The sequence below is a fragment of the Diachasma alloeum genome, unplaced genomic scaffold (assembly GCF_001412515.2).
Source record: "Diachasma alloeum isolate Michigan unplaced genomic scaffold, Dall2.0 Dall_scaffold_00218, whole genome shotgun sequence".
Taxonomy (NCBI): domain Eukaryota; kingdom Metazoa; phylum Arthropoda; class Insecta; order Hymenoptera; family Braconidae; genus Diachasma; species Diachasma alloeum.
Window position 1 is genome coordinate 779,321 of NW_021680383.1, and position 26,553 is coordinate 805,873.

Genomic DNA, 26,553 nt, shown 5'->3' on the forward strand with positions numbered 1-26,553 from the left:
CTTGAAGATATGTTCGTGTGTATGTGTGTGTTTGTGTATGTACGTATGTAAACAAAATTTTGCCCGACGATTACTCTTGAACGAATGATATGATTCAATTTTTTTTTTGTAATAGATGCATCTTTGTGTAACTTAGAACTGATTAGTTCGTGAAGACGATCGTCTCAGCGGTTCTTCAGTTATTCGCAAAAAACATGTGAAAAACCGCCAAAAATGACGTTTTTTTCACTTATTTGATCATTTTTCCAGTGGAAATGATGCAATTTGGATTGTTCTCTATACAATCGATGAATTTTTGTATGCAGTAGAACAAAGTGGATTTTTAACAAAATCGACTCAGGCGTTTTCCAGGTATTCTAAAAATAAAACTTTTGGAACTTTGATTTTTTTTTTATTATCATAGCTCTGATTCTATAAATAATCACAACAATGATCTCCATAAAACCCCCACGTGGTGCAGAATAGGGGGACATGGACCAGGGGGTGAAATGGACCGCGGGGAAAAATGAACCCGTGTGCCCTGAATGACTGAATACACGAGGTCAGAAGATAAGAATTAGAAAAATTATGTGGTGAAATTAATATAGGTGGGATTGTATGCATTAGATGGGGCGAAGAAGAGTTAATAGAAAAGATCAATATGACTGAGACATAATCAGATGAAAAGAAGTGTAATGTGATAGAATTTCTAGTATTCTGGGTCAGGACTCCATTCACTCCCTTGGTTCACAACCCTTATTGAGTCACGCGTATCTACTCAACCACCAGAACTGATTGAATTACATGAGAACAATTGACTTAACCATTCTTGAATTATTGGAATGGATCATGAAAATTTCGTCGTACAGATTTTTGTACTACGATTGCACTTGGATAAAAGATGAGAACCAAATTTTCTCTGTGCCCATCGATGCGCTTCAATCAGACTTGGACCTGATTAAATTTTGAGTTGAATCGTTTCGGCGGTTTGTTAGTTAAATAATTGAAACTAAAAATAAAAATTTATCGAATTTTTTTCGCCAGTCGATAACCGTGCGAATAATGTTTTTTTCCGGAATCTGGGAAAATTATCCCAGTTAGAGTAAGAAAACAATGAGCGATGACCCAAATTTTCAATTGTCAATAACAAGTATTAAGAGGGGACCCCGGTAAAACTTTGAAATCTGCGATTAGTGACGGGATCCACTGAACAACTTTTGATACATGATGGAGGTGATGAAAGAGTAGGAAAATTGATGGACCCATTTTGCCCCGTATTTTAACGTAAATCGTAATTTTGCGTATTTTTACATGAAAAATGCCCCTTGCACCACATTTTTTATTCGATCCAGGTTTTCTTTTCTTTAGAATGTTCGTCTGATTTCAAAGAATAAAATCACGTATGCTTATGTATGTATGCGTTTTGCCTTACGTGGAATAGATCATGAAATAAATAATTTTTCCAATTTACTAATTGCATGCGGTTCTGCATGACGTCAAACAAATGGAGTATATTTTTTTATTGAACAAACGTTCATTGCGTTATTCTTATGTACCATTGTAATCTCCAACAATTCCCAAAAACAATTTTTCAGACGTTATACAGAGATGAGTGAAAATAGTAAATGGAAAAAACTCAATGGATGGGATTTGAATTAATTTTGTATAATCGATGCGTCTCCACATAACTTGATTCTCATTGGATTTTGAGCGAAATCGCCTCAGTGGTTGTTTAGTTTTTTAAATAAAAGTTTCGAATTTTGCAATTGAAAAAAAGGGAAAGTTGGAAAATTTTAGAGTAGGTTAACTTTGAAGTTGGAAAATTTTGAGGTGGCTCAACTTTGAAGTTGCAAATTTTTAAGTGGATCAGCTTCGGAGTTGAGAGAATTTTGAAGTGGGTCAAGTAAAGTGGGTTTAATTTAAACTTGATTGAAGTTTGAGTTTACTTAAATTGCAAATGCGTTCTTTGCAAAATCACCCTAAGTGTAATGCCACAATGGATACAACGCTAAACGCATGCAACGCATGAAATAATTATCCAACTGTTTACCGAATATTTCTGACAATGACCAGCGTTGCGTATAGCGTGAGCTACATTCACTGTGGCATGAACCCAGCGTTTATTAAATCTGCGAAGAAACTTTCCTTCTATGGGTATTTCTCCGGAGAAATGTGAGAAAAAGATTCAATAAATACGTAATAAAAAAAAGTAATGAAAGAAAAAACAAATGGTCGGGAAGTTATTGGTTCGACCCGTAATGGGTCCCACCCAATTCCACCAACCCCTACCGGTCATACCCCAAACAGGGAGCGCGCGAAACGCGCGGCCGGGCCTGATTTTTTTTGCTTGAATTGCATCAAATAGTTGTCTTTCGAATGTTCCATTTTGCCCTGCTGTTTCATTTTGTCCCATATTCCCCTAATTCGCAAAAATGTTTTTTTTTAATAGAGTTTTTTTTTAATAGAAATTGAATGGAAGTTTCTAGCGAATTCGCTAAATTTTTTTATGAAATTTTCTTGTGCTTGGTTGATTGGAAATACTTTTATTATTTCCCTCATTAAATTTTCTCCCCTCAATATACGTACATTAATTTTTATATTCAAATAAATTTATAGTTACTTAGTGAAAATTACCTTTGTGAGTAAATAATAATAATCATCAGCTTCTTCCAGGAATTGATGCACTCGCTCTGGCATTAAAACTCTTACTTTTTTTGGACTGTAGCCCTTTTCATTTTGTTTCAGAAAAGCAATCACTTGGTGATGATTTTTTATGTTTATGTTATGTTTTGTAAGAACTGTTGATTGCAGCATTGAACGTAATGACCACAACGTAGTGGGGCAGTATTTTCCACAGTCTTTCAGTTGCCCAAAATAGACGAGAAAAATATCCTCAGTAAAAGAATTGATTCCGTTCGATTCTCTCCATTTCATAAACTTTTCATACCACTAATCGTACTTCCGTTTCGATTTTTTAGGCATTAAATCGTCACAATAGGATTCTGCTTGATCTTTCACTACTTGCGGTATATCATTATCGTTATTGCGATAAAACTCTTCCACAAAATCTGCCTCCATTTCGATGGATTGTGGATTATCATTGAAATTGAAACAAATAAATCACAGGTGTGATAAATGCACATACAAAAAGTTACTTATAGGTTAGTAAGGATGGAATTTCACTGCGTTTCCAAGGATTTTGACACATGGTGGCGCATGCGTGGAACAATCTGAACCAACAAAATATAGGTAGAGAGTGAGAATAACAATCCGGACCTTGGAGAGACTCTTTTCTAGGCTCTGGACAGCCTGGAAGAGAGCCTCCTTGACGTCTCTAAACGGCATAGAAATGAGGTGGTTTTCCGCCCCCAGTCTGGAAAAAAGTCTTTGATGTCCCTCGGAATAAGGAATAGTTTTCCTGCGAGGACATAATCGGACATAATTTTCCATCACAACGCGTGCGAAGTGGGATTTAGCGGGAAATGGGAATGGAAATGGAAATTTGGTGGGAAATGTCAATTTATATAAATCATGATTAAAAAAAACTTCTCTGTGGTTAAAGTCTATTATTATTTTCTATTGTTGTTCCTTTTACTATTTGCAGTTCAAGCTTATTCATGCGCAAGATGGGAGTGGAAAGGGTGCCGCCATTGTAGCAGCAATAGCTCTGCGATTGAAAAAGCGACTGGAATCAACGAAATGAGTCACAACCCAATGGAACACATCAAAATTTAAATCACACAGTTTATTTGGAAAATAAATAATCCACGGTTCTTCGTAATTTTCGAACAGTACTAGCACTTGCATCGCCATATCCTGGAAAAATAAACTAAGTGAAATTTTCAAAGTTCGATGGATCTTAGCTTGCTTTGAGTGTGCGGACAATTTTTTTCTGGTATATTTTTTCAGCCTATGAATTTTGGGAGTTATCTTTTCCCTTTAAATACCGTACAAAACATTCCAACTATTTAGATTCTTCTGTCATACTGACATCGTGCATGAAATATTTAGGAATGATGAATTTATATTAGTTCCTATTGTATATAAAATTTCTTTAGAATATTTTTGAATTGAATGACCCCAAAGATATTACAAAAAAAATAAAGTGGTAATAAACAGACAAACATTTTGTTACGGATTGGAAATTCTTATCTTACGTATCTACTGGAAATTCTGAATTTACGAGTATAGGAAAGTTCCCCCAATAGCAAAAGTCTCCGACAGTAAATATCTCTAAAATTTGGCATAGTCAAGTCGAGCTGCGAGACACCAATTTGAATCATGTGAAATTCAATATTCCTCTACTTAGTTATTCTATCACTGTTAAAGCGGAACGTCGGTGTCCCCACTCGAGCGTCCTACTGCGTTTTACTACACTCGACATCTTAGAGCGTTAAGGTAAGGACAGCAATTGCACATGACTAGCATTGCTCAACGATTGTTCGCTGGTCGCACACCGATTGCCCACGGTCAGGCTACCCATTGCGCATGACTACTGCACGTCTTGCGCAATAGTTGTGCACGCCTAGTGCTCTGATTACACAACAGTTGCATACGACTAGTGCTCCGATTGCGCAACAGTTACACACGACTAGTGCTCTGATTGCGCCACAATCGCATACAACTCGTCCGCAGGTGATGTACGCAGGTGAGAACCACTGATCAAAGCATTAATTCTAGTATTATAGTTTTTGTTGTTGTTTCCGTGGTTCCCGGTAGCTTACTTGGAAAAGTGCACGGCGCGTAAGTGGGAGACCCGGGTTCGAATCCCGGCTGGGCGGATCGGAATTTTTTCTCTCTACATTTTAATTTTATTTGAAATTATTTAATGCCTAAAGTTGGTTAGGCGCCGTGCTGAGTTGAATTTGGAGTGAGAAAGTTTCCGTGGTTCCCGGTAGCTTAGTTGGAAGAGTACTGTTCGGTTTTCCACCGAATTCTTTTCCGCACACACACACACTCACGCACACTCGCTCCTCTCGCATGCTTGCATGGCTTATCTCACTGACCTGCGCAACCGATTGAACTGACCAGTGGCCTCTCACCTCCGACACCTGAGGCGGCACTTGGTGTCCAGTGAACGCCCCCATTTAAATTGGGGCACGTTAGGACTTTTGACTTCCGCTACCTGCCACCTCGTAGCCTATTAATCGTTCTCATTTGCTTTTTGGCCTTAGTACTGTGTACATTGTATTCCGCGAATATCCTAATATTTCTGTTATCCTAGAGTTTTGCGTATTATTGCTCTGTATTATAAATTCTGTCAACTGCGTTAGTAAAGATTGTGACCCGCGCTAATATTCCTTGACCTTCATAATTAATTAAATCTGACACGTGTAAATAATTGACTTTGTTTGATAATTAAATCGACTATTGTGACCAACGTGCACGTGCAGTGATTTGTGGACCTTCTCCCGCTCCCGTTAGAATCCGTTTTTATCTCGTCCATCGCTTATAATTTCCACAGATCTCAGACCCGGCATCGAACATTTTGGTCCTTCGAGCCGAATCTGTGGAATATTTTTCGTTTTTTTCGAGTTTATGAGTGATTTAAACGGGAGTGAAAAACGGACAGCGTTCACCAGTGGTGCTCATCGTCTGCTTCCCGACATCGAGTGGGCGGGAAGTGGAGTTCGGCTGCAAGCGGTGCTCATCCGGATCTTCTCGCGCCGCATCAGGGACCTGCGATACCGACCAGGCGGTGAATTTGAATTGATCACCGTTCTCGAAAGAAAAGTTTATTTTTTTTATTTCTCCTTTACTGGGATTTTTTTGAATTTCTCGTGTTTACGAACTAATGCACCTACGTTAGCGATTAATTTATTTTTTGGAATTTCGAAATTTATTTGGAATTATTTCCGAGAATTCATTACTTTTGAGACCTTCGTTCTTCGAATCATCGGACCTGTGCTTCCAGTTTCCAGTTTATGTTGAGCTGCTCCTTCTAAAAGAAAAAAATTATTATAATTTTTAATCAGGACCGGCGTTATCGGATTTTCTTGGTCGTTTTGGCCTACTTGTCTTTTGGAAGTCTGGTATTTGCTCTTCGGTCCCGATTCTTATTATTGTGCTTTTGCTTGAGGTTCATTTATTTTCCTTATTGCACATCCTTCATTGCTTTTAATCGACGAATACTTCTTTTGATCAATGATGTCATCTCTTAATGCCATACTCACTCTCAAGAGGACCCGCGCTAACTTCAATGAAAATTTAAGTCTGGATCTTTTGAAGGACGATCCCTCGAGGCAATGCGTTATTGCCCTTCGTGATAAGCAAGCTCTATTCGAGAATTATTCCAGCAAATTGGAGATCACTCACGAAGAGATGTTAACAAACCCTTCAGGCTTTGAAGTCAAGGACCTGCTTGATTCCGAATATATTAAGTTCGGAGTCTGATCGTACTCTATCCCAAATTGCGTCAGACGAAGTCCTTCTCTCTCATCCCCTAGATAAGTGCAGTCCAGATAATTTATTGGAGACTGCGATAGGTATATTAAGGATGCACGATAGGCCTGCGGACGTACCATCATCAACTGCAAGTGCTCACTCTGAAGATATCGTTCAGCTCGATCAGTCCATAGCACTGATAATTCTTTAGCGGACAGTGGTCACCCAGTAAGCCCTGCTCTCAAAGTACAGTCCACTTCTAGGACATCACAAGGGGCAAAGAAGGTGCAATACCCCTGTTCCTTCTGCCAGGGAGATCATTACATCGCCTCGTCTGATACGTTAAGGGATCTGACGTCCGTCGCTAGGAAGGAGGTCGTTGACCGTCTCTACTTTTGCTTCAACTATTTGGGGAAGCACAGTATTAGGGTGTGCCAAACCACCCGTAGATGCAATCACTGTCAGGAGAGGCATCATACCCTATTGCATCTCGATCGCTCTCGTCGCCCAACTCAACGTGGCCTTGCGTCTCAGAAAGCTCCTCTCACCGATTCGGGAAGTGAGCGTCAAAAGACCTCTGCTCCATTGACCAGCGTACCTGTCGTGATTTATACTCACACAGGTGGCAGCGTTAAGCCCTCTGAATCGCCCAATGTTGAAGCCTCCGTTTCGGCAGAAGTCGAAGCCAATAAGTCGTCCAGCGTTCAGATCCCCAGCTCGTTCAGCGTTCAGACTCTTGAGCCGTCCAGCGTTCAGGCCTCCGAAGAGACCAATGTCAAGGTCTCTGCCTCGGACACTCAGGCGTCAAAATCGATCAGCGTTCAGGCGTCCGTCTCAACTGAAGCTCACGCATCTACACCGACTAGCTCTAATGCCTCTGGATCAAGCAGTGTTCAGGTCTCCGACCCGAACATCGAGGAGACCGAGGACTCAATCAAGGATTGGAGCCTCAAGTGAATTTGATCATCGTCTACTAGTACATCGCCCAGCTCAACGATTTGTCGTATTGCCCTTCGAATAGATGTTACCTACACATTCAAATGCTCTTTGTCTTCGGTTCAGTCGGTAACCGCTTATTGATGTTGACAAGATGACCTTGGCACGTGCTGCGCAAGCACCATGAGGGTTGAGGATCTCCGAAGCACTTCAAGTTGGCCCGTCTGACGTCTCTTCAAGTACATCGATCTCGCTTAGCGCTCAGAGCTTGGCCTCCCTGAAGCCTCATCTCAGCAACTCTTCTCGCCCCTCGCATCAGCTGGAGTAACAACATTCTGACTTCAGATAGAAGCGTCTTCTTTTTGGCCTGCGCACACTGGACATGCAAGCACTGCCTCCAGACAAGGTCATCCTATTTCTGTCAAAACTGTATGTCAGCACTGACTTGCTGACGGCCGGGAGGGTAAATGGATCGCTCATTCTTCCCTCTCATTTTATTTTGATGTTCAATATTCTATTTAAATATTGAATGAATCACTCGGCTTCTCAATAATCGGATAGTTCTACGAATTCGTCATTCCTCGAACGAGATGTCGGACCTTGATGAGGATTTACGTCCCTCATTATCGAACCGAGCTCGGTTTGGGAGTGAGTCTTTTGGGGATCAATGGAATTTACGCCTCCATGACTCCTGACTGTACTTACATTGAGATCATCGTATTGAGAATTTGCTCAGTATACGTCGAGAGACCTTCGTCACTCAACTCTTCAATTGAACTTCGTGAAGTCAGTTCTGAGGTGAACTTTCACCAGACCAGCGTATATAAATATAAGCCAGAGACATGTCACATCTCGAAGGGAAGCCATGGACCAGCGATGATCAGCATATACGACCCTATTGTGTGAACCAAGGGTCAGCTCAATAGTTAGGTATTTGTATTGGAAGGATAATGGATGGTTCTGCGTTTAATCAACTTTACGTCAAGAACATCGTTTTGAACTTGCATAGGCTGGTGACGAGTAGTCAAACAGCAGCTCAATTGAGATCAAACTCCCGAGAAAGTTTCATTTCTACTTGGGATTGATCTTCGATATTCCCAGATCTTATTCGTCCGGAGTGATATTTTGTTCAACTCATTGAACTTCGATTTCTTGAATTGCCCCGAGTAATATTTGATTCTTTTGTTCTAGTTAGTTTCGCTAGATTATCATCGATTATCATGATCTGCTGAGTTGGAACTGCGTTGATAAGGCGTCACGAGACGTCATTGCTAATCTCCTGAACTTTCTTAATGCTCAATGTGCTCATGGTATTAGAAACGTTGATGAGGCGTCATGAACCTTGTCCTCGAATCTGGTATTAACCGGTACCTTCAATGGACCATATTGGAGTATTATGAATCCGTCGTATTCTGCCCAGCGAAGAAACTTCTGTCCAGCGAAGAATCTCTGTCTAGCGAAGGAATTTCCGCTCATTGACTCACGCTGAACTTGGGCCTACCAACTTCCAAAGATTGCGCGACTCCGATGGATTTGTGAGGATTCATATTTGGCAAACTGCAGATCAGCTCACGGAATAGAAGCTCCGATGGCACAATCCACTGTGGCTTATGAAAGGTTCATCGTCTTGGTCAGCTCGAAAGATCTCTTCAGGGAACAACAGACCTTGAAGAGAAACCTTATGTCGTGCTCCGCGTGTAAGCCCAGCGCCCAGAAATCTGGGATCTAGTCCATCGTTACTCCTCGCTCATTACCATGCTCAGAGTCACGGCTATTTGTCAGCGTTTTATTGCTCGGCTTAGGAAGGTTCCTGCTTTATCGTCAGGAGCATCGCTCAACCCTGGTGACATCAAACAAGCTCAGCTCTTCTGGATCACCAGGGAGTTCACTCGCACAAACCGGAGACGTGCTCAACTCATAAAAGCTCTAATCGTTCTCTGAGAACGTGAATGAAGTCAGCGCCTCGCCTCAGGACAGTTCCAGACCAGTGAAACTCTGACAGCTCTGACTGAATCTTCTCTGGAACCGTTGAACGTCTCCCGATTGTCTCGATGAAAGCTCATCCAGCAGAGGGTTCAGTGCTATTGGAGACGGCGGTCCACTAGCTAACTGCAACATCTCCAGTCCATCTCCAAGCTGCACCATTCAACGCACAACGCGAAATTTCTAAACTGGCTCTACCACCCATCTCACGACATCAGAATTGGTTCCATAGCCACCAACGAAATGGCCTCTTGCTCGAGTCATCGCTCTCCACCCTGGTAGAGATGGACTCACCAGGGTGGTCACCATTAAGACGTCCAGTTCTGCGGTTCAGAGGCCCACCTCCAAGCTTGCTCCACTGCCAGTCTCGACCAGTGATACGTAAGATCATCGTAACCAACGGCACCTAAGGTCAACGCGACCAGCGATAGCTAGGATCATCTCACGTGATGACAGCCCTACATAATCAAGTTCATCGTAGTCTATATTCGGATTGGGTCATGGTGAGGATTTACGACCCTCGCTGTGGCAACTGGTTCGGAGTGGACGTGAGTCTGCCAGGGTTTGATGGAATTTACGCCTCCTCCGTCCGCGGCTGTACTCACACCTGACCGTCACTGGCGAACTACGATGGTGATACTGATCTTCGAGAAATTATTGTACTGAGTACGATTAATCTCCTTTTTGTTACAGAACTGCGCAAAGAAGTGTCAGCACCTGCTGGCGGCGGGGGAGAATGTTCGGTTTTCCACCGAATTCTTTTCCGCACACACACTCACGCACACTCGCTCCTCTCGCATGCTAGCATGGCTTATCTCACTGACCTGCGTAACCGATTGAACTGACCAGTGGCCTGTCACCTCCGACACCTGAGGCGCCACTTGATGGATAGGTGTCCTGCGAACGCCCCCATTTAAATTGGGGCACGTTAGGACTTTTGACTTACGCTACCTGGCACCTCGTGGCCTATTAATCGTTCTCATTTGCTTTTTGGCCTTAGTACTGTGTACATGGTATTCCGCGAATATCCTAATATTTCTGTTATCCTAGAGTTTTGCGTATTATTGCTCTGCATTATAAATTCTGTGAACTGCGTTAGTAAAGATTGTGACCCGCGCTAATATTCTTGACCTTCTTAATTAATTAAATCTGACACGTGTAAATAATTGACTTTGTTTGATAATTAAATCGACTATTGTGACCAACGTGCACGTGCAGTGATTTGTGGACTTTCTCCCGCTCCCGTTAGAATCCGTTTTTATCTCGTCCATCGCTTGTAATTTCCACAGATCTCAGACCCGGCATCAAACAAGTACCCGGCGCGTAACTGGGAGACCCGGCTTCGAATCCCGGCTGGGCGGATCGGGATTTTTCTCTCCAAATTTTAATTCTATTTGAATTTATTTAATCCCTAAAGGTGGTTAGGCGTCGTGCCGAGTTGAATTTGGAGTGAGAGTTTCCGTGGTACCCGGTAGCTCAGTTGGAAGAGTGCCCGGCGCGTAACTGGGAGACCCGCGTTCGAATCCCGACTGGGCGGATCGGAATTTTTTCTCTATTTGAAATTTCAATTCTATTTGAATTTTGAATTTTGATTTTTTTTTTAAGTCTTTAGCGAGAGAGGGAGATTTTTTTTTAGAGGGAAAAATGCATTCAAGCCCACGCTCAGCTTTGGAAATTCCTTGAGGCTAGTGCCCGACTTGGTTTGGTCTGGATGGTGGTGAACACGAGCTGCCACGGTTGGTGGGACCTGGCTTATTTTAGCTCGGCGAATGTGCAACCAATACGGACTGAATACATACCCGTATCACCAGCCTCCTATCTCCCCGTGGAACCGCCGCTAGACATTATAGCACGGGGGAAGGATTTAGCCGTAGCTCTTCCTTCGGCTGATCGAAGTCAGCGCTTCTTTCATCTTATTGCTTCCTCTTCCTCTTATCTCTGTTTCTTTCTTGTTCCGCCTTGCGTAGGTCCATTAGGACTTCCGCTGCGAAGGCGCTCGTTGCCTCCCAGGCTGCCTCTGATGAAAGCATTGCTTCCACCAGGTTATTAGGCTGAATCCTCCTTCCAAGTGTAGTCTCGAGTGTCCTGCGGGGCACGTTGAAGCGCAGACACACGAAGAACGCATGCTCTGCATCTTCGGAGACTGCTGTGCAGGCCGGGCACTCCGGCGATTCCTCATATTTGAATCTATGAAGATATTGCTAGAAGCACCCGTGTCCTGAGAATATTTGTGTGAGATAGTAATTGACTTCTCCGTGTGTTCGTTTGACCCATACATCCAATTTCGGGATCAGGCGGTGAATCCATCTCCCATTGGTCGAACCAGCAACTGCCATCGATGCAGACTGTTATTCCTCTCACCCGTCCTCAGCTCAGCTGTGCTCAGTGTTGTTGACCTTTTTCGCCGGTAGAGACATCGTCGTTCCTCGGCAAGTACTCCTATCGGCAGCATCCCGGCGATGACACACACGGCATCTTCTGACACCATACGAAATGCGCTAGCAACTCTAAGGGCGCTCAATCGATAAACTAATGTCACCTTCCATCGCGCATGCTGGATCAAGAGTAAGTCAGCCCAAATGGAAATGCCATATGTGAGGACCGACGTGACAACTGATGACAGCAACGCTCTTCTCTTTTGCTTTGGCCCTCCGATGTTCGGCATGAGCCGTGAAAGGGCGGTTCCAACTCCAGATGCCTTAGCGCCGACGTGTTCCACTTGCTGCTTGAAGCTAAGCCGGGTATCAATCATTACTCTCAAGTACCGTAGCGATGGTTGGGACGTGATTTCACGATTCCTGACATGCAGCGTGATGGTTTCAATCTTCTATCGGCTCGTGATCAGCACAGCCTCCGTCTTATGTTCTGCCAACAACAGGCCCACTGAGTCCATCCATTGACGAATTCTGTCATGTGCAGTATCAAAAATATAATTAATCTCCTCCAGGCGCTTTGCAACGATTACCCGTGCACCGGTCCGCAAACGCGATGAGTGTAGCCTCCTTGTGTAACGTTAACTTCAAAAGACCGTCGTACATAACGTTCCACAAGAGAGGGCCCAGCACTGAGCCTTCGGGAACACCACCAGTGACTCTTTTGGGCCGGTGTCTGTATCGTAATTCAAAACTCTGTCGGTGAAGTAGCTTCGCACCATCGTCTGCAGATTTCCTGGCACCTTCAGATTTGAGAAGGCCCCCATGATGCAATCACATCTGGCGGAGTTGAATGCATTTTTGACGTCCAACATTACTACCAGACAGTACTGCTTTGCGCCCCATTTCCACCTCGCGCCAGACATTGCATCCCGTGCAATGGAGACGACTAGGTTGATGGCATCAAGCGTGGAACGCACGCTACGGAAACCGTATTGGTTGTCAGCTAATTGTGGTTTGACCACTTCCTCAATCCTCCGGATTGAGTGCTGCTTCGCGTCCTCAGTCAGTCGGTCCAAGAAGTCTGCGAACTCGTCAGTGGACAGGCTAGGTGGAGCATAAAAACTGTAGAAGTGAATCCCCCCAGCTTTTCTCTCACAAAACCCGTCTCCGCTGTGTTGGCACCGCTCTGGAAGGGATAATATATACCGCAGGACCAAATGACGGCCTTAGCGGTGGTGTCCGTCTCCCATGGCTCGTCATTAAGATGTTTGTATGGCTCTGAGATCATTACGAGATCGGGCTTCAGCTCCCGCACTGACTGTATAAAAAGGTCGTGTGCAGCCTCACAGTGGTTAAGGTTGAGCTGAAGTACTCTCATCTCATCTTCTTATATGCTGAAGACGTAACCGCATTCACTGAAATTCCGGAACCGTCTCCAGCAGCCTTCTTCAGATCTGCGAGGATTTCTTTCTTCGTCGCGATCTCCTCGAGGTCCTTGATCTCGACATCTTCCTCCGGCATTTTACTGAGGAACTCAGCATCATCTCCGACGAGTTCCGTTATGGCGTTCTGTAGGCCGGCAGCTTTGTCGGTGTGCTCCTTCGAGAGGATGATCAACATGTGGCCGTTAGCCTCCTCCGGATCTTCTCCACGCACTGTTGGGACTGACAGCCTGTCGCGTCCTGCTTCATTCGCTTGAGGATGTCAGAGTATGAACCTTTGTCCTTCGGACGGATGATCAGCGCGTCAGGGCTTGCCGCTCGTTTCCTCTGCTTTGAAGACAGCTTTGTAAGCTGCTTCTTCTTCTTCTTCTTCTTTCCTTTGACTTCCTGCCACTCTGACCACTTAGGAAGCTGCGGTTCCGCAGTGGGCTGCGGCGGTGCTATCGGCTCCTTTCATTTCTTCGCGGGCTTAGCGTCCGCTTCCGGAAAGATGCGCTTGCACCGCCTCCCCGTGACTGTTTCGTGGCAATTTCGCGTTAGCTGTTCCAGGGCTTCCGCCTCGATGTCCTTCGCCGTCGTTTCGGAAACAGTCCGAGTGTGAGACGAAGTTACTGGTGTCCGCACTACGACCGAAGTAAAACGATGCTGCGTCCTTTTTTGCCTTGGCTTAGCCATCTCTATCTCCTTGAGTCTTCTAAAAGCAGTTGCGATAGACGCCAACTTAATTTTAATCTCCTTATGGACGTTTGGCTTCGGGTTAAGGAAGTTGTACATGTCGTTGATCAGCTGGTCAAGCCGATCCCATGCCTGCGGCCTCTTCATCTCCGCAGTTGTATTGTGCTGCTTGTTGGGCATGCTGCCCGCTCATTCCTCCTCGATCTTCACCTGTTTTTTTTTCATAATTTTCCTTCATTCTGTTCCCGCGAGTACCTAGGGAAGTGTAACAGTCCACTCCTAATACACCCCCGGATGTTGGAGTAAGGCCACTTAATACCCCTGGGGTGGTCCCTGGTGCACCAGGGACCAACGTTCAGAGGACCGCTACGCAGGCTATCTCTCTCCGAATTTCCGTAAGCTCGGGAGTCGAACGAGCGCTCTAGGTATTATACCACTATGCATGACCCCGACTATGGTCTTGCTTTGGAAAACGTTAATCCGGCCTCCTGGTTTCTATTCTTCATGCCTCTACGCATGAGTATATTTTTGTCGATGGATGCTATATTTACCGACAGGGTAGAGGCCTAAGCGGCTTACAGTGCTTTTCCGCTGGCGCCACTACTCTGCACTTTTTCTCCTTCGCCTCACTGAATTCATTTATTCTCTGCTGGACTCTCCATTGTATTGTATCAATTCACTTTTGTAAAAATAGAAAATAAAAAAAAAGCATTCTTTCCATTTATGTTTTATACTCCGGTGGGCTAATTCATTTTTGTCCTTCAAAAATAAAAGAATCATACATATCTCATTTAAAACCGAATCTAGTGACTCAGATGATGTTCCTCTGAGACGAGTCTGATGAATTACGCAGTTCATAATTTGACAGAATGGCCTCTCCACCGAGAGATGTGGGACGTAAAACTTTATTAAACCATGCGCAAATTCAGACAATTCTAACTGAATATAAAGATTCCAGAACGGATGAGAATGGGAACATTGTGGGTCAAATCGACCCAATATGGAGAGAGACAACATCGAGAATTGGCAATCCTGAGGGGACCGACAAAGAAGATAAAAAAGATGCATACTCTTACCTAGTGTCCAATACTCGAGGGATTCGTTAAACATTATGTCCAAATTGGGGAAGAAATATCAATGTCAGTAGTGAGGAAAATGAGAATCTTCTCAGCTCACTACTGGACAATTCAACATGCGATGAGTCTTACGACTATTCGCTGGAAATTATTCTTCGTATGGATTTTCAAGCGTGGCAACAACTGCAGACTCCAATCCCCTCAATGATTCGAAATATAAAAAAAAAGATTTCGTCAACATTACTCTCTGAATGTCAGTAAGTTAGACCAAAATTTATATTAAATACTGATAAATACTCATATTTTGTCCTAAAAAATGAACTAATTTCTGAGTTTTGTTTTCATAAATACTTGGAGAATTCCTGAACGAAACAATTAGGGAGAAATCAAGAGGGCAGTGTACCTATGTTTTTGAATGTAAAAGCTTCAAAGTCAATAAATTGACGCACTTAAAAGGTACTTGCCAGTGTGGTTCGACAGTACATTGTTTTGTCGACAAAACAAATAACGTTATGATCTTGACATGTCAACTGAAGGAAGGAGAAAGAGTCATGTGTAGTAAACGTAGTACGAAACAACCTCCAAGAGCCAAAGATGCACGTCAGAAACCACCACTTGCTAATTAAAGCAGACTGCACCCTGATACTATCAACGAAATTTCTGATTGTGATTACTTAGATCCAGATCCAATAAAATCAGTCGAGATTCTGGCGACAATGGGGATGAGAAATGACATACCAAGTGTGAGGAGACTCCCGGTTGGCGTCGAGACCTGTACCAAGCATCAGAAAGCAATGTATAGAACACTAATGGTAGAAGCCACAATCCAGATTGTCATTCTCATCGATCATACGGTGTTGAAACCAATGGTAAGTTCAGGGACCACGACCTCTCTTATCTACTATCAAGCAGTGGCCCTCACACCTACTGAGGAAGTTGCTGTAAGTCAGTTTTGCAGTGCTGCCAACACAGACTATTTAATTCAAAACTGGCTCATCAACTGGGTTGAAGTTCTGGAATTACCTCCACGCAAACGTGTGATTATTCAGGGCACAATCCAGCTTCTAAATGCTTGAATGCCTCCAGGCATTCACCAATTCAGCAACCGTTGATCATTACCTTGATAGTTTCGATAGATTAAATACGTTGCCAGCATTCAACATCCGCATCGATGCCATTACTATACTGAAAAAGTAGACTTCCGTTTCCGGACTGCGAGGTGATAGATGGGCATAGTGGTCGCGGAAAATTTTTGTTCATTTTTATTATATTTTGAGTAACAGTGAAGGGGTGGGTGGGTGTGTTTAATGCCTAAAGGAGGTTCTTTAATGCCTAAAGGAGGTTAGGCGGTGTATCAGGTGAATTTGAGAGTGAATTTCTGTGGTTCCCGGTAGCTTAGTCGGTAAGAGTGCCCGGCGCGTATCTGGGAGACCCGGGTTCGATTCCCGGCTGGGTGAAGCGGAAATTTTTTCTCTCTAAATTCTAATTCTCTTAGAATTTTTATTTCATTTATTTTTATTTTTAATATTAAAAAAAAATTAAAAAACATTCTAATAATTAAAAATAATTTTTTTTTAAAATTTTTAACATTAAAAAAAAAATCAAAAAAAATTCTAATAGAATTAGAATTTAGAGAGAAAACATTTCCGCTTCACCCAGCCGGGAATCGAACCCGGGTCTCCCAGATACGCGCCGGGCACTCTTACCGACTAAGCTACCGGGAACCACAGAAATTCACTCTCAAATTCACCTCAAACACCGCCTAACCTCCTTTAGGCATTAAAGAATTCTAAGAGAATTAGAATTTAGAGAGAAAAAATTTCCGCTTCACCCAGCCGGGAATCGAAAGAAGGATCAGCGTCACTTTGGTCATCTTCCGCATCAGAAGGTATGGGGGAACTGGAGAAGTCAGATACATTGTCCGCTTCTTCATCGATTGAAATGCCGGAATCATAGAGATGGAAAGACCGACCTGATCTCAGAGAACTGTTCATCACATCTGGGCTTGGTTCGGGTGTTTCGGCTTGGGGCTTTGATATCTCGGGTGGGGTGTCCGAACATCGAAGATGTGTATCATGAAGATTCACCATTGAGATGGGTGGAATCACATAATTTGGGGCCATCTTCCGGCACTGGCCACAGATTTTCGCCGACTTTGGTAGAAAGGGAAACTTCTTGTGTATTGCCGAGGAAATGGGCCGCAAATCCAAACCATTGTGTCCCTTCTGACCAGGAATCCGTATCGAATTCGCACACCTATCACTTCGCGGCATTCTATGAAATGCAAAATTATCAAATCCAATCCAAAATTATCCGGAAATTGAGAATTATTCCAATAAGTAATGTGACAACTGCTTACCTCGATACAACAGACAGGAAAATGCGAATCGATTCGCAAGGAATTGTACAACGATGAAAACTCAATGAGGAAGTTGAAGTTTTCACTAAAACTAGAGCCTCAGGAAAAAGTGATGATATTAAATCAATGAATTGATTCTTTTTGTTTTCTTTTCTCATTTGTTTGGTCATGATTAGGGGAACTTCCGATAATGATGACACCCTATAGCTCTCTTTTTCCCGACGCATTGTTTCTCTTTTCTATCGTGACGCATCTCTTTTCTAACTCATATTCATCATAGGTATAGATTGAAATATCAATTCCTCAATAAAAACAAGGCAGCTCTCCTAGACGGCGTAAAAATACGAAAATTTAGGAACCAAAAATTTTCTCCGGTACACTGGTTATCTCTCCCACAATGCCGTATTTTTTTACATCATATATGGACGTCCTCTATGAGAAAAAAAATATTCCAGTCGAATACCGGATGGCCCTAGAGCCGGAAAAAATAAAAACGTAAAAATTCATCGAAATTTAGGTGTAGAAGCTTCTTCACGCCTATGGAATATTTTTTTCCTGAAAGTATGAACGAAAATAAAAATTTTCTTTTTTTATTTGTTCAAATCAGATGCGCCATTCAAAAGACATGAATTTTTGAAAATTTAAAGTTTGGTAAAAATCACGAGGCAATGAAATTTGGCAGGAATTCTGTCTATATATAGTAGTTCGAAATGCGGCAACCAAATCATATTTTCTAGACAAAAAAAAATCCGGGGTGGCTGAGTTGACATGGGATGTCCCATATGCGTATAATTAACAGTGGACACCCGGTAGAATCGCAGATCTTGTTCGACGATATTTTGTGGTATAGTGGGACCCATGGTGCCATCCATAATTAATATCGACTGCAAATAAACCGAATGCAATTTCTACTCTACCGACACTGTTTGACCGACTGCAAGGACGGTGTCCAGATGTGGTTGCGTACAGTTGTCCCCGCACATTTTTCATAAGTCTGTGGACAGCCGTGGATGTGTACAGTTGTGGAAGTACGAACGCCCCCCCCCCCCCCCCCCCCCCCCCCCCCCCCCCCCCCCCCCCCCCCCCCCCCCCCCCCCCCCCCNCCAATTCTCTCTACTTCTGTGTCCGTGGCTTTCTCATTCGATTTCTTTGCTGTTCTCGCTCTCAAGCTCAAACATTAAAATCAACATCAACCTATCTCATTTGTAAATATTATCCTGGATTCTATCATCCAATTCGAGTTTGGCGAGGTTATAACAAAATAGTGTAATTAGTGAGAACTGTTTGTTATAACGATTATTCATCATACTGTTCGTTCAACAATGGCACGTGAGCTCTGTGGAAAAGCATGATGGAGACCGACTGCAGTGATAAAGTAAACGAAAACGCGGCCCTCGGAAAACTTACGATTCCGAGTTGACGGATTCAATACTGCTTGGATTCAGAGATAACATATTCACAATAAATATACGGGGTGAAATTGTCATTGTCTCCAAAAATGATCCAATTTGGGTGCAGTTGGCTGAGAAAATCGCTCAGAAGACAGAACCAGGAAAGAAAACGAGAACAGCTGTGGCATTGCACGCGTATGCTTGTGGTAATGAAGTACTGCAGAAACTGCTGGATCCGGCATTCACTCCGAAATCCGCTGTTGAAAATTATGAATATGCAGAGGCAGAGGATGCTGAAAACATCAGTGACACCCGTGACAGCTTGGTTTCAAGCGTACAATATGACTTCAACTTCAGGATTAGTGAATCGGCTGCTCAATACATCGCTCTCATTGAGGAGAGATCGTTTGTTGAAGTCAATAAAGAAACGGGTGTGAAAACTGAGCGATTCCGGTTAAAAGCTATTCGAGGTTCGAAAATTCTCTTTCATTTCTCAATTTTAGTAGCTATTTTTCCAAGTTCTTTCCAGTCCAAAATATATAACAATTTTTGTGAAGAACTTTTCGGTACATTGGAGAAAGCATTACAGAAAAATTTCTTATCAAACTTTTGCTATTGCCTATTACTTTCGAAATATTGCGCAAAAACTAATCATGGGCTGAACTCGAATTAAATTGCTAGACTCTTTCGCTACTCATTAATTCATTTTTTCTCATTAACAATGATCTTGAACATGATTGAAAACAAAAAAAAACAATTCAATTGATATGGAGTGTTTTTTAAACTGCTTCCAACGTTTCCATTATTTTTCTCAAACATTAAACAATGAATTGTCTTAATCTTACAGATGTCTATCAGGACTTTATCATTGGAAAATGCTGGGCATACGCACGGACTCCCCATGGTTATAGTTTCGGCTGGCACACCATCCATGCTGATTTACTGGTCAATTTTTTGGGAAGTGTACATGTGGATCAGTGTTGGACTGCATCATTTCTCATGAGAATGAAGTTATGACTATGGAATGCAAAGGAACGATGGGTTCTCCTTCCGATCCATGCGGGCTCCGCCCAGTTAGAGGTTCGAAACGACGAGAATGGGGAGAAAAGTTAATCCATATGCGACCTAAGGCATTTCAAGCGAAAGTCGCTGGTGAGCTCATGAAAGACGGAGATCCCTGGCCAGCACTCATACCAAATAAAGAAGTATTAAGATCTATTCGTCACGAGGCTATCGGTAGAACCTATGTTCATAAAAAACCGCTGAAGGCATTGGAAATATTGCGACAAGGGAAAATGAAAAATGAAATTACTTTAATAAACAGTGATCCACTAATTGTGTGCTATACTACCGTAGATAAACAGAAAATTTATAGGAAACTGGCCCAGGAAGGGAATGTATCAGTGGCCATTGACAGCACTGGATCTCTCAACGAACCCCTCATTAGGCCTGATGGGTCTCAATCAACTGCGATTTTCTTATATCACGCAGTTGTTCGTATTGATGATTGCCAAATTTCAGTGGCCCAAATGTTGAGTGAGCGGCACACTATACGCACTATTTTCCTTTGGCTAAATAATTGGATTAAAGGTCTTAATCTGCCAGCTCCCAATGAAGTTGTAAAAGACGGTGTGTTACGTATTCACATATGTTTTTCTATAAATGATATTATCTTAAGCAAATTGAAAAAGTTACGAACAATGGAATTATTAAAAAATATAATAGACCATCGAAATGGGGTCCTCTACTTATTTGCAAATCGACAAATCAACTCACTCTGAATAATGAATTACCACACATATATTTCAAGCAAGAGTCGTATAAAAAACATTCGTAGACAAAAGACTGAAAAGGTTATATATAAATAAAAACAAAGAAACGAAAAGATAAAACCATTGACGAAGGACGGAACAGTATTTCTCACTCTGGCGGTGCAGGCCGATGACTCTTAATACAATCATTGCAGAAAAAATGAACAAATAATTACTTAAATAGAAAATAAAAATAATTCGGGTCCATACAGGAGTCCACTTATCAATGATTGAAGAGAATTCAGTTTTGTGATGTTAGGGCAGGGTTAAAATGCCAGAACGAGTAACACACCCTCTCAGAAATGGCAAAATCTTGGAAATTTCCACGTATATATAGACAAGGTCTATCTAAAAATTGATATAACTTTTATTGAAATGAATGAAAAAAATTATAAAAAATGCTAAGAACCACTAAAAGGGATAATGAACAAATTATCTCAGACGAAAAATAAATTCACGCAGTAATTATCAAGTTCTATTTACAAATTGCTGGAGATGAAGTCATCACAGGGAAAACGAGTGGACACAAAACAAAGGTCAGAATGTTTTCTAACTAAATTAATTAAAACAAATCCTTCATCCCCATAAACGGGAAATATGAATTTCTCTGTTTCACTTACACAGCATGCTAATGCATACAAGGAAAAATTGAAAATTCATAAAAATTTCATAAATTCGCATACTAGAAAAAATGAATACATGAAAAATCAAGAAATAATTTAAACTCAATATTACACAAGCCAATATTCATAAAAGTTGAAAAAAAAATTGAATTTGTTGATAATAATTGACAAATATTTACAATAACAAAAAATAAAATTAGTCGAAATGAAAGGACACTAACTATTGTAAACATCCACCAAAAATCTTTTCTTAATCTCCGTATGCAATGACGATATTAATTTTTAAAGGTGGTACACACGCATCCAAACCACGTATCCATGTGTCCACTTCAAAATTTTGGAAAATTTTAGCGCCATCTGGATTGGAGGTGAGCAAATGGTTTTCAGACAAAAGACGCTCTATATAGTGAGAACTATTAATTTCACTCATAAACATAATAAAAAATTTTTAACAAATTTAATTGTTATTAACAAAACATATGAAAATTTGCCAGGAAAATCTGGAAAAATCACCAAAGAAAGATCTTTTTAGCCTCAATCCAAATAGATTGAATTATTTCTTCATCTTAATAAACAGAAAAGATATGAATTAACAAAATTTCCACACGCGCATACAAAACGTATATCCATGTATTCATGAAGTTTGAAAAATTCTAGCGCCCTCTGTATTAGAGATGGAGAAACAGTTTCAATACAAAAAATGCTCCGTAAATACAGAACTATAAATTTCACCGATAAAAGTTACAAAAATTTATCAACAAATGCAATTGTTATTAACAAAAGACATAAAAATTATTTTAAAAAATTCGAAAAAATTCTAAAATTAAGTTCTCTAGACCCTCAACATGTAACCAAAAAATCATTTCTTAATCTTCGTAAAGAATACAGATATTGATTTTTAAATATTCACATACTCCAAACAAATCATATATCGGTGTCTTCAATTAAAATTTGAGAATTTTTAGCGCCTTCCCTATGGGAAATATAGAAAAAAGTTCAATATAGAAAATCCTGGATAAATTACGAACTACAAAAATATGCAACCCAAAATTGAAAAGTCAATAGACAAATCTGATTGTCTATTGACATGCCATTAAAAATTATTCTCGAAAATTCTGAAAATAGTTGAAATTAGCGAATTCAAGTAACAAGAACATGAATATGAAAAAAAATTATGTCAAATTTGAAAATTTAAACATGTCAATTTTGACAAATTAGATGGTTTAGTTGCAAATGCTAATAATTCCTAAACTAATGAACACTTTGGAACAATAAATTCCACAAAAATAGTCCACTAAATCGTCTACAAAATGAGCCATTAATTATGGGAAAATATTATAAAATATGGACCTTCTAATGAAATAATAACCGTTCCGAAATAATAACAATTACCATTGTCATTACCAATTGAAATGTTATAAAAAAATGGAAAAAATATTTTATTATCAGAATCGTATTTCTAGCCCAAAAACAGGCTCAAAAATGAATTTTGTCAAAATTGTCAAGAAATAATGTCAATAAACAAAAATTGTCAATTACAGTACCATAAGGGTGCCAAAAAGAAACGTTTAGGAAATAGTGAAAATCAAACTCAAAATTCACTAAAAATGGAAAATCTACCGTCAAAAAAATGTCAAAAATAATTAATCCAAGTCAAAAATGTAAAAAAATGTATTTTTAAAGACACATGTAAGGTGCCGCAGTGTTAGGGATGAGATATAAGCAATGCATAGGGGTGCCCCGTTGGCGCGCTCCCCCACCAACTCAGCCAGCAAGGCGCTCCACTGAACGCGGCAACCCCACTCATCCCACCACTGCGCCGCTCGACGCATGCGCACAGCTCGCCGCTCGGCAGTCAAGGTACCTCCAGTCGCTACGAGAAACGGCCAGTTCAACGTCGACTCTTAGAACCGCCGGTCATAACCTCCAAAGAGCTCCCGAGAATTAAATTAAAAGTAACCAGTTGGACTTAGTTTTTTTAGTGTGCTGTCCTCTTGGACTTAGTTTTTCGCGCTTAGTCCCCTTCAGACTTGGAAAATTTTCGTCTTCTGTCCTCCTGGACTTAAAATATTTTTTATGAAATTGTCCAAAGTACATCAGTGCAATTTTCAATAAGAACCGAAATAAATTCGTAGTCCGTCACTCCGAAACCGAATAAAATTCAAATTTTAAATCGAGAAAAACCGCGTGAATCCCGATGGGTTCGAACTGACCATTTCTTTCACGCGAATTCTAATTGTTTCGAATAAATTCAACTTTATATGAATTTGTGCCGTGCAGAATAATTTACCCTAGTGAATCCCTCATCAGCCCCGTAAATTCGCGAATGGCTTGCTGACTCTTTCGGGGAGGCGAGTCATTTGCTAATTAGCGATTGATCCACGTCGACCAGGATACTGCGGATGACTCACTGAGCTGGTTTAGGGATGACCCTTCACTAACTCGGTGGAGCAACCCCGTGTTTCCAGGTTGACTATCAGCCCCGCGATGCCCAAGGTGGATTAACTGACCCTTAGGGGACGGTCTGTCTATCCCAGGAGATCGCGGTTGATATTCCCTTTTTTTTTTAGAGATTTTAGTTCATTTGGCTCAGCGGATCGCATGGCTGACTGGGCGAGCTGACACAATATTCAGTGACCGTGCGTTCCAGGCAACCCCGTAATCCTCCAGGTCAATTAACCCTGATAATTGGTCCTAGTAGTTATTCCCCAGATACCTATCGGTGATAACGAAGGGAATTACGAAAGGTCACTTATCAGGCTTCCTTAAATAAAATCGGTTATTTGAAATTCAATAAATTCAGTTCACGTCCGTCGGCGAGATTCAAATAAACATCCAAAATTAAGTAAAATAACAGTCCTAATAATTCTCTCCCCTTTTTTTTATTATTTTCGGAACATTACGTGAAGGAACAATTTTAACCAGTCAATGATTTTTCCTGAAATATTAAGACAATTATATTGACAAAGGTCAAAGTGATTTCGGAGTGGACCTGAGGAGCAGTCCGTCCTCTTACTAAGCCGTCGTCGCCCGTCAGACAACAGCTAGGCCGAACATCATCCTTGGCCAGGCCGGTTGATTTACTGGCAGAACATCGCTGAATTGTTCAAGTCGGATCATTCAGGACAAAGGTCAAAGTGATTCCGGAGTGGACCTGAGGAGCAGTCCGTCCTCTTACTAAGCCGTCGTCGCCCGTCAGACAGCAGCTAGGCCGAACATCATCCTTGGCCAGGCCGTTTGATTTACTGGCAGAACATCGCTGAATTGTTCAAAGTCGGATCATCCAGGACAAAGGTAAGTCTAGTGAAGACGCCATGTGTTACTCTACCCCCGGAGGTCGGTTGATGCTCCAAAAATTAGAATTCTTTTTCTCTTAATTTGTTCGTTTTCGGGAAATTACAGTCGGCAATGAATTTCTCCTCCCTAGCATCGGCAAGCTCGTGATTTTCGGCTACCGCCCGACGATTGTCACTGATTTCAGCTTCCCTGAAAAATTTAGAAATTCGTGCCTAAGTTATTAATTCAAAATAAAATGTTAATAACGCGATTAACTGTGAAAATTCTCCCCAATCCGTAACAGGTGCTACAGCTCTCCAAAGTGCCTGCATTCGAGCTTTCATGCCGTATTTGATGACCACTGAGTACACCAATTCTTTCTTAACAACAGAAGCTGCACCACCGTGTTGGGTAAGATGCGACGGAGCCCATTTCATCCAAACCTACGTCAAAAAGTTGACGGACGTTCGACCATAAGTAGCTTGGTACTACAGGACAAGAATAGGGCAACTAATAGTATGTTGCAATATGGATCGGGTAACGGATATTATTCGTTCACTGCCCACAACGTCCCAGAGCGAATGCATTGGAATGAACGCTGATGGCACCGACTCTGCTGCACATCGAGAACGCAATAGTCTCACAAAATTGTTGCAAATTTCACGTGATTCGATCGACACTGATTTTTCAGATATGGAGACTGAAACAAAGAATGGAGATGAAGCAGAATACGTTCAGTCTGAGGAAGAATCTTCTATACTCAATTTATGGGGAGACTGGGCCATGAGTCTGAACGAATCAACGAAGGCTGAAATAGTTAGCGCCCCAGGTACTGATCTTAGTGCTTATTATCTACCAAAATTCGCTAAAAAACTTCTTGACGATTTAAAAAAAACTACCAATGTGGAGTTGTGTATTTGATGATCGCTTCAAAACTGGAAGAATCCCTGCAACGAGCTCTCAAGCAGAGAATGAGTTCAACCACGTTAAACACATATTGATGCACAATCTCCCACGAACTCGAGTAGATCGATTCGTAGAAATACACGGTAATTATTACAAGAATCTTACCAAACTCTACGATTCACAGCTCAGAGGGAAAGAGAAATCAATCAAGTAGAAAATAATTGTGCCCAGAGAAGACCAGATTTGAATGAAAACAATCCAACCCAAATCCACAGAGAAAAACCGTCGAAGGAGTTCATTAATGAAGAACCGAATAATCGATGTCCATACTGTTCAAACGGAGATTTCCCATCTGGAGCTCATAAATGAATTGTGAGTAATAGTTTTTTTTTATTCCTTTTTGTCCTTCAAGTTTCCAAACCTTTTAGGAATTTATTATTTTAAAACTTTTCCAGACCTGCAGCAGAGCCGTGCACGCGCATGACCATTGTTCGGAGTCAATCGGTGACGAGGAGGGATATGGGGAGAAACGTAGGTGTTTCGAGTGTGTTGGAAGACGGAATAGTGGTACTTTGGATGAGCCTAAAGTATCGTGAAGTATCGCCAGAATTGCATCAACAGAGTTTCATGAATCGAGACGACTATGCGAAAAGTCGAACTGATGAAGCGATGATGCCTCCAGGTGATGTGATGGATTCGTCTTGCTTTGGAAATGAGAACTCCACTATTGGCTTTAGACATCTCCGTAGACAATCTGTAGTAAATTCTAGAACAAATTCGTGTCAGAATCCCAGGAGACGTGGAAGTAAAAGGAAATTATCAATTGAGATAAAGGATTCCCGGCTGGGTGAAGCGGAAATTTTTTCTCTCTAAATTCTAATTCTCTTAGAATTAAGAGAGAAAAGTAAGAGAGTAAATTTCCAGTCATAATGAATTATTTTCATTGGTATGATCAGTACAGCTCTAATTTTTTCCACATAAAGCAAAACACTGAATATAATGGCCGATAATATTGACATTTCTAATTGAATAACTTTCACCCCAATGTAGTAAGTTTGTGAGTGTTAATCAATGGCGATTACATGAAAATTACCTGTTTTAATAAGAATAAAGCATCTGAATTTATTTAATGACCATCAATCATGAACCACCTATAAATCATTAGGTTTTCGGAATTATCGCCTCAGAATCTTTGGGTCGCCAATAGTTTATTTTTGAGTTGTGATTTTTTTTCAATATGCGAAAAATATTTGCAAATAAAGAATTTGTAAATTATCGTTTCAACTGTGAAATTTCTTCTGAATTAATAGAAATAACTCTCTTACGTAGGAATTTTC

General features: G+C 41.4%; 1 protein-coding gene across 6 annotated transcripts in view; it reads left to right on the forward strand.

Moving 5' to 3' along the window:
• The window catches only part of LOC107037358 (hexokinase-2), a 332,404-nt gene extending 306,063 nt beyond the window's left edge, over nt 1-26,341 (forward strand). For 2 of the 6 annotated variants that reach the window (XM_015255873.1, XM_015255878.1), the window contains 5 exons: nt 3,584-4,627; nt 19,448-21,402; nt 22,718-24,328; nt 24,615-25,588; nt 25,672-26,341. In XM_015255873.1, the coding sequence (XP_015111359.1) occupies nt 3,584-3,682 (99 nt within the window). In that variant the 3' untranslated portion in view covers nt 3,683-4,627; nt 19,448-21,402; nt 22,718-24,328; nt 24,615-25,588; nt 25,672-26,341. The remainder of the gene's footprint in view (nt 1-3,583; nt 4,628-19,447; nt 21,403-22,717; nt 24,329-24,614; nt 25,589-25,671) is intronic. The other 4 variants (XM_015255875.1, XM_015255877.1, XM_015255876.1 and 1 more) reach the window with 4 other exon arrangements.
• The last annotated feature ends 212 nt before the right edge of the window (nt 26,342-26,553 follow it).